The sequence below is a fragment of the Gekko japonicus genome, unplaced genomic scaffold (assembly GCF_001447785.1).
Source record: "Gekko japonicus isolate JY-2015 unplaced genomic scaffold, Gekko_japonicus_V1.1 scaffold936, whole genome shotgun sequence".
NCBI classification, from domain to species: Eukaryota; Metazoa; Chordata; class Lepidosauria; order Squamata; family Gekkonidae; genus Gekko; species Gekko japonicus.
This window is the reverse complement of record NW_015173702.1, coordinates 499,665-508,845: the sequence shown is the minus strand read 5'-3', so window position 1 is coordinate 508,845 and position 9,181 is coordinate 499,665. Positions and strand designations below refer to the sequence as shown.

Here is a 9,181-nt window from a genome sequence, read left to right as displayed (position 1 = left end):
CTGAAAATGGACTCATCTCCTGACCCGCCCCCATCCTCAAATGGAGGGAGGGGAGAAGATCATGCGGAAGGATATGGTTTTGGTGCTTACCCAGTAAGGAATTCTAGGAGACAGACTCTTTCGATGAAGCAGAAGATTTTATTGGATATACAGCTTGCAAGCAGGGTGCCCAGCTCAGAGAACTGAACACCCCAAATGGAGTTAATCAGCAGATATATATACTATCCCGGAGAGGTATAGAAAATAACAAACGCCCTGTCTCGGCCCCCTTCCTGGTGACCAAAACGTACAGTCTTCCAATCCCATTCGCCTAGAGGAGGTGCCGTAACGCCTCTGTTGAGAGTTCTGCTCTTTCTCTGTGGAAACCCCTCCCTCCAGAGGGTCTGCTGAGATAGCATATCTTGTGGTCTAAAAGGTTACCCCACCCCAGCCAACAGTCAACTCTTCTGCTGTCTCTTATAGCAAGCCAGCCTGCTCAAGCATTTAGGTTCAGATACTATATTTTTATAGGTAGTTAAGCACCTCTGGATTTATAAGATTCATGACCAGAAGTCCCTATTCTTGTTTGTGCAAGCCTACTGTCTGGTTTCATAATAAGCATTAATTGATTTCAAGCAATATTTTTTCTACTACAGTTTAAAGCAAGGTATTTAAGATTTTCTTTATCAGAAGTCCCTTTATTTATTTCATTTCTCACAATGCTGGGCCACCAGTCCTGCCCACCCACCTCGTGCAGCACACCCACCTTAAATGTTGTTAGGGCTACCTGTACCAACTTGCCTTGGGCAGAGTGAGGTGTGCTGGCTCCTGCCCACCTTGTGCAAAGTGACGGCCACTAGTAGGTGCTCTTCCAGCGTGCAGGGCCAACTTTATCCTGCAGCCTTAAACGCCAGTGCACCCTGATTCAAAACCTTGACTTGGAAAGGAAATTTCTCTCAATTCCAGTCTCAAGTGACAAAATAATATATTTCTCTTAGGAAAGATATGCCACAAAATGTTCATACCTGCCAGGCTAAAGGGTGCAGAAAATTGGTGGTTGAAAATAATCACAGTAGAAATTATTGCTGTGTTGTTGTTGTTTCTTTTGAATTGTAACATTCCAGCTTCTTTGAAACGTTTATTTATACCAACTGGAATTGAGGCTTCCTTAGGCAATTCTTTTCTCACATATAGGCTCTTGTATCTCATTCTCAAATATCTTTTGACAAAAAGATATTTCAAGCAGCATTCTTTGCTAAACTTCCAATGTAACAATTCCTGTAAGGAAATAAAGATTTTCAGATAGTTTCACACATTGGTTTTTCCAACACAGAGATTAATCTCTTTAGGAAAGCCTACATTTTGCAATGTGAGCAGGGATGTGTAAGTGTTATTTTGAACAAATTGTATGTTGTCATGGAAGATCTAGGACCATCATCCAAAATGGCACCCCCATGTCTGGCTTTCCCCAGTTCTCCGTAACATCTACCGAAAGTCCCCATGGCATGACATCGCCACTACACGTCGCTGCCTCTACTCCTCATTGTTGGTGCATGATTTCATCTTGTAGATTAATCACTGTGCTAAAAAAAAAACCAGAAGCAACTACTACAGTTATATTTCATAAAATAAAGCTGTTCTCTGTACACCACTTTGCATCATTTCTGAAAGAATTCATCTCTTTGTACATCATTTTAGCTCATCTTAGTAGAAATTGCTAGGGAACTCATTGCTCTAACAGTAAAGGTGTGGAATTATGTCTTAGGCAAACCTGCATTGTCGTAGAAATTTTGTTAATAGAGAAGACATACTTGAATCAAAGAACATTACCTTTAAAAACTTATTAATATCATCTATTTCAAGTGTGGGCCAGCCCGATATTTATGTGCTTCATGTATCAATTTCATAGGGTTTCTGTATGGAAAGTATAGATTAATAGATTTATCTGGCTTCTGTCTCATAGTATTCCTTTGATTCTGCTCCAAACATCTTCCACTACACTTAAAAAAGCTGGCAAAATCAGATGTAAATTGAAGTAGATTCTGTGATCATCCCTAACGGACAGGTCAATGGACACAGTCTCGTGAACTACCTGGTCCTACTCATCCAGGCTATATGAAGCATTGACTGAACAAGCCCATAATCTTATTCAACTGAAATTACCACTTCTGGGCAGCTATTGAATTATAGTAATTGATGGGTTTTGTATTCAGAAATAAGAGTTGTATCTGCTGATTATTAGATAAATTTGGGTATATACCTTAATGCAAAATTCCAGAGAAGGGAACAATAGCTTGATTAATTCTAATTTCATATGTTGAGGTAAAATCACCAATGCCTTATTCTCATCGGCTAAACTTGCCTAGATTGACAATATATATCTTAGTTTTTCAAAATCTCAATGAAATAAAGAGTGAAAATTGCATTATGACTATGTGGTACAATAAGCCGGGATGCCTCTCAACATAATTAATCCTATAGGTTAACAGAAATATTAAATGTTTTTGTTTCATTGTCTTTCTTTCTTTTTTTCTTTCTTAGGCAACCACTTTTAATCATTCTCCCTATTCTAGAGTATTCAGCATTCTCTCCTGCCTTGGAATTATATTATGTTTTGTAACATCAATAGCAGTAGAGTGGACTGGTCTAAAAGTTGCCAAGAAACTACATTCTTATCTGCTGAATAAAATTATTTTGGCCCCAATGAGGTATTCTGCTATATCTAAATAATATAAAAGAACACTATTATGACACAGTTGTATAATTTCAGGAAAGTGTTTCAAATGCTGTTCTACCCTAATGATTAGTTATTGTTTAGTTGTTTATTCGTATTTCATTTGTAGCATGTCATATTCCAAGGTCTTATGTTGTGTACTAATATACAAATATACAGTTTCCTGTCCACAATAGCTTACAACTATAGTAAACAAAAATATGGGGTGATCACAGAAAATTATTATATCCCCTTATTGACCTACCACACCATCCTGTACACTCCCTCATTCATCACTCAATCCAATTCTGCCTTTTCATAAGCATTCAAGGTCTCTAATTTCCTCCTAGCCCAATGTGCCTTTTCTTGAAAGAGGTCTTTGCCCCAGTCTCAACACAGCTCCACTAAACAAATCCATACTTCTGTTCAAGGGTCATTTTGTAGAAAAAGAGGTGCAGGAGCTCATAAGCATAACTTATTAGCATAATTTATTTGCATATGTCACACCCCCTGACATCACCAGAACTGTGTCAGAAGGCAACACCCACCACTCAGGCTCTACTGGACTGTTTTGGATTGCTAGCTATTGGGGGGGAAACGTGCAGATCTGCCCTCACAGAGGAGGGAGCACTTGTACCTGAAGGCAGGCAGGGGGACTTACCTGGCTGCTTCTTACCTGGCTGCTTCTTTGCTCCTCATGGCCCAACTGAGAGCTGCTGGGAGCAGGGGGCGGGGCTTGTTGCATGTTCCCGCCCCCTGAGCTCCTTACTGCCAGAGCTCCGCTCCTGTGCGCTCCCGCAGGAAATGACCCCTGTTATCACTGTTATCACAACAGGAGCCAAAAGGCCATTTTGTTCAATCCACCAGCCCAAATACATTAACCATCTTCCCTCCCCTTCACACAAGTCAGTCAGTATCATTCTTATTATAATTTGCTATAACCAGAAATAATATACATTATAAAAGATGTTGTCTGTGGAGTATATCTAGTCATCACCTTCCCATACTACTGCCTAACTCTAGATCCAAGTTCAGTCCTTCCCTCAAATTCCTTTCAAACATTCTCTCCTCACATTAACACAGTTATCCCACACATTACTCCCACAGATGGATCCAATATAAAAAATGGAGAGCTTCTTACGAAATACATAACATGTTTGCTTACTATATATAGTTATTCAGAATACACTCAGGGTTTAGATAATCCGTGAAAACCTATTTCTTCCCAAGCTCATTAAATATTGAAAGAAAATGCCACTAATATAATGTTTACTAGTAACTGAAGGTGATGGTGATGATGCTCATTTACTTAATCATGTTAACAAAGCAATTACTGAATTCCCATCAGACACATCTCTGCAATTACAATGGAACCTAGCAGCCTTTTACAGATCTCACTTAGGCACCAGTTTCATCACTGATTTTGTAAAGAAGTAATTATAGTCCTGAATAGAATGTTTATCTCTGCAAGTGAAATGCAATAATAGTGATGTAAAGACACTTTTCTCCCTCTTTGATGCATTTATCATATGTTCTGTTTTATGTACAATGAAGAAGTAACAGACTTGATGGTTTGCGGGATAAAAATACAGATTTCTGTATGATAAAAATAATGGGTTCTCCACAACCCTCATTTTCCTCTGACAGAAGAGCACTTCCGTCCGTAACAGAGGGTGGTATTTTCTCCAGTTCTCCTTTCCCTCTCTAGTTTTCCACATCATGCCCAGCACAAGTCAACATTACAGGGGTCTTGGTAGGCTGCAGCAGGAAGGGGGAGATGGGATATTTCTGTTCCATCAGCAAAGATGAGCTTACTATTCATTGGATTGGACCTAATGTTTTTAGGTTCAAATTATTACCACTGCATTTTTATAAAATGTCAGTAAGCTCTTAAACAAGTTATTCCAGTTACAAAGGCCAAATAAAAAGAAGCATGGTTCTGCTAGAGCTTCAACACACATTTGATTGAACCCTGCCATGTCATAAAAAACTAGCATGTAGTGGGGAAAAATTGTAGACCAGCCTTTTCCTTGATCTGCTACCTTTCTAGACCCTGGGAGTTTTTAATGAAACACAGGATTCAAACACATTATTCCCTCTCTCAGCCTGAAGCAATACAATGATTAGAGGAGTGTATTCTGTGTGTGTGTGTGTAACTTGAAGACTTAGAATCACATTTTTGTTTTATTTTATGCAAAATACATACCATGCTAAGTTCATGCATCAATGTTTGTGAAGTTTTATTAATTATTATTTATTCATTTTATCTATTTTTGTAAATTTTGTCTTGTTCTTTCTGTCCATAAATTGGAAACAATTACACCAATTTAATTATTGTATTTGTTTTGTATAACGAATGAGATGTGCACAAACCCGCTTAAATTATGTACTGCAACAATTTATGCCATAGGCATTGGCCTGGGCCCACCTGCTGATACACGGGTTTCCCGCACACATCTACACCACGTCCCCAGGATGTGTTAATTTTATCAATGTTTTTAGCATGCCATCATCGGTTAATCTATCGCTTGGTTTCTAAATTGGATTGTATATAGATTGTTTTTATCTGTTTTATTAGGATATTGTAACCTGTTCTGAGCCTACTTGCAGGGGAGAGTGGGATATAAATCCCAAGAAATGAATAAATAAATAAAATCCAGAGTATTTTTAGAGTTGCTTAATTATGTCCCTTGTTCCCCAATATCAAACAGCAGAGCTTTATGACATTAAACTAGTATATAGGCAGGGCTGTTTTTGGGCAGGAACGCACAGGAACGGAGTTCCGGCTGGCTCCCAAGTTGGCCACGCCCAGCAGGAACTCATTTTAGCATAATAGGCCACACCCAACATCAGAAACTCATTAGGATTGGCTACATTAGGGGTGTGTGGTCTAACATGCAAAGGAGTTCCTGCTACAAAAAAGCCCTGGGTTTTGACAACAAACAAGGTAAACAGAATAAGAAGCAAAAGGTGGGTGTGGCTGGATGAGCACACTTCTGGTAACATGGGGGTGTGGCCTAATATGCCAATGTGCTGTGCTGTCAGGGATGTGGACTTATATGCTAATGAGTTCCTGCTGTTGGGTGTGGCCTATTATGCTAATGAGTTCCTGCTGGGCTTTTTCTACAAAAAAGCCCTATATATAGTGTATAGTATATAAACTAATATATAGCAATGAAGGAATATGCAAATTTTAAAATTCCTTCATAAATCAATTATCTTTCTATATTGCTTATTTCAGGTTTTTTGAAACAACACCACTTGGAAGTATCTTGAACAGATTTTCAGCTGATTGTAACACTATTGACCAGGTAAATTATAAATAAACATATCCAAAATAGTTGTGGTATTTTTCAGCCACTCTCAATACAAAAAGTAATTTGCATGCATTATTCCTGCTATATTTGCACAATATGAATAATGTTTTCATGAAATAATATAATATTTTATATCAGTTCAGTACCTTTATTGGCATAAATTATAAACATAAACAAAACAAGTATAATTTTAGCATTAGAAATGGAGAACTTATCCACGTAAGCCACCATGAGCCTTGTTTGCAAGGAAGGGCAGCCTAAAAATCTAAATGAATAAATAAATCCAGAGGATTTTACCTTATGCCCCTGAATCCTCATAGCAATTAGAAGATACCTTGCTACTAAGCAAGTCCGACAGAAGATATAAAACAAATATATTTTATTTTATATGTTTGTGTAGCAACTTGCTTTCTTGCTTTATATTATACTGTTGGATCTTGCTGCAGGCACACTTACATATAGTTTTCCTAACTTCATTCATTTCCCTTTGTACCCCTGTCCTATGCAAATGCAGTTCAGACAAAGTGCAATATGCTGATGATCATATTTCACTCTCTCCAGCTTGAGTTCACCCTAAGCAAGTTTTCCTTGAGGCAGTGAATGGAATAACTTACTCAAAGGAATCATTATGGGATCAGCTCCCCAAAATTTTAATAAGAAGATTTAAAAATGAAAGATGCCAGTACTAAAGGTATTAATACAATAATTATTGTTACATTAAAACTCAAATAACAATAAATAGAAGCAGCACATCCTAAAGTTTTCAAGTGCCAAACACGGCAAGTTGGAAACCGGCCGATAATTAGCCAATTCAGCTGGATCCAAAGGTGTCTTTTTCAAGAGAGGGCAGACTACTGCTTCCTTAAGTGACCCCGGGAACAGCCCCTCCAAGAGGGACTTGTTGATAATCTGCCAAAGGGCACCTCGGAACCAATGTTCCCACTAAGCTGTAGAGTCTTGTGAGCAAAAATTCTGCTTTGTGAGCTACCAGCATTAAAGTTGTGAGCAAGCGATTTGGCTGCTGCATAAATCAGTTTGCTTTGGAGCCCTCCTTCCTGAGCTAAGACCAAAATCTGTGAGCCGGAGGCTACAAAAATGTGAGCTAGCTCACACTAACTCAGCTTAGAGGGAACATTGCTCGGAACCCCTTGTGGCCAGCTTTAATTAGCCACGAAGGGGACTGATCAAGGGAGCAAGTGGTAGGGCGTACAGTTAGGATCAGCTTGTTGACTTCCTCTAGGCTGAGTGGGCCGAACTGATCCATAACCTGACTAGAAGATGTGCATGGAGCCTCAAGTTCACTCACTGTATCAACTGTGGCGGGGAGGTCACGGTGGAGCGAGAGGACTTTATCTGCAAACTAGCTTGCAAAAGCCTCACGGCCAGTGTCCAATTCCCTAGCGTTTGGTCTGCTTTGCGGCGGAGCAGTAATAGACCGAATCATTCTAAACAATTGAGCTGGGCGTGAGCTTGCAGACGCAATCGCAGCTGTATAGTATTATCTCTTAGCGGCCTTGACTGCCACCTCATAGGATCTCATAAGCATCCTATAGGGATGTTCTTGAAGCTACATTGCAAGCGCATCGCCTCTGTCTCTTTAGCCATCTTAACCCCTGCTTCATCAGCCACAGCTACTGGGTAAACCATGGAGTGAGCCTAGAACAGGGGCGCAGAGGGCGCTGGGGAGCAATCTCATCGATGGCTGTCAAGAGTCGGCTATGCCAGTCCTCTACAAGCTCATCTAATGAGCTGCCAGGGGCTTCAGGTCTCGTAGAGCCATCTGAAGCCGCACTGGGTCCATTTGGCTCCACGGGTGAGCCAAAATGGGCTCGCTGCCCAAACAGGGTCAGAGTGAAACATTCAAACGAGCCTCCAAGGCAAAGTAGTCCAACCATGGTACTGCCAGAGCAGTAATCTGGTCCAGTGTAACCCCCAGAGCGAAGATCAAATCAAGTGTGTGTCCAGCCCATTGAGTGGGAGCTGTTATAAATTGGGAGAGTTCTAGTGCCACCATGGACGACACCAGGTCTGTTGCCTGAGTGGAGGTCGCGTCATCATTTTGCCTCTTTTTGTACCAAACAAGTCTACCAAAACAATGGATGTGCTGTTGCTGATGGGCTGACCAGCAAGTAAGAAGAAACAGATCAGTGAACAGGAGCTGAGGGAAGGGGAACTGAGCAATAGAATATAGAGTGCTTTTCCAAGTTGAATCCCCTGTAATGTGAGGTCTACGTCCTAGAATTATATCCTAGAACTATGAAGCCCTATTATGTGGCATCTTTTCAGGACTAGAAAAGGGAAATAGGACAAGTTTTTTTCAGGTTGTGAGAGATCTGTGAAAGGAATTATAAATTGTGTCTCTCAAATATTGATGTGTCCTCCTCTGTAAGTCCCAATGAGTTCAATTGGATTTACATCTGAGTGGGCAGGGCTATTTTTGGGCAGGAACGCACAGGAACGGAGTTCCGGCTGGCTCCCAAGTTCGCCACACTCAGCAGGAACTCATTAGCATAATAGGCCACACCCAACAGCAGAAGCTCATTAGGATTGGCTACATTAGGGGTGTGTGGCCTAACATGCAAAGGAGTTCCTGCTACAAAAAAAGCCCTGGGTTTTGACAACAGACAAGGTAAACAGAATAACAAGCAAAAGGTGGGTGTGGCTGGATGAGCACACTTCTGGTAACATGGGGGTGTGTCCTAATGTGGTAATGAGCTGTGCTGGCAGGGGTGTGGCCTAATATGCTAATGAGTTCCTGCTGTTGGGTATGGCCTATTATATGAATGAGTTCCTGCTGTGCTTTTTCTACAAAAAGAGCCCTGGACTATGTTTGGACTCAGATTATAAACTCTTAAACCCAATCCTATGCAGAGTTAGGTGCGTTCAATATAGGATCAGTCAGTTAACTTCCTAAAATATATATCTGTTTGCAGATAGACTCTTCCTGTGTATCTCATCCATACCATACAGTTCAGGCTTCCCGTGAAACCACCATTTGTTTCACTGAAAGATTTTAAATGTAAACACACAAACCACACAGGTCTTCACTGCGAAAAAGGGAATAAAACGGAAGGTGAACTGCTGATTTCATTTTAGTCTTGATTTGCTTTCATTATACTTAACATGGATCATTGTTTGTTATATGTGTTTATTTGCTTAGCACATTCCTGCC

The 9,181-nt window shown here is 40.3% G+C and overlaps 1 protein-coding gene across 1 annotated transcript in view; it reads left to right on the top strand.

Annotated features, from left to right (window-relative positions):
• The window catches only part of ABCC8 (ATP binding cassette subfamily C member 8), a gene marked incomplete at its 5' end in the record, with an annotated part of 118,395 nt that overhangs the window by 88,240 nt on the left and 20,974 nt on the right, over positions 1–9,181 (top strand). Inside the window, 3 exons of the mRNA XM_015423247.1 lie at positions 2,521–2,687; positions 5,934–6,003; positions 9,170–9,178. Coding sequence (XP_015278733.1) covers positions 2,521–2,687; positions 5,934–6,003; positions 9,170–9,178 — 246 coding nt within the window. The remainder of the gene's footprint in view (positions 1–2,520; positions 2,688–5,933; positions 6,004–9,169; positions 9,179–9,181) is intronic.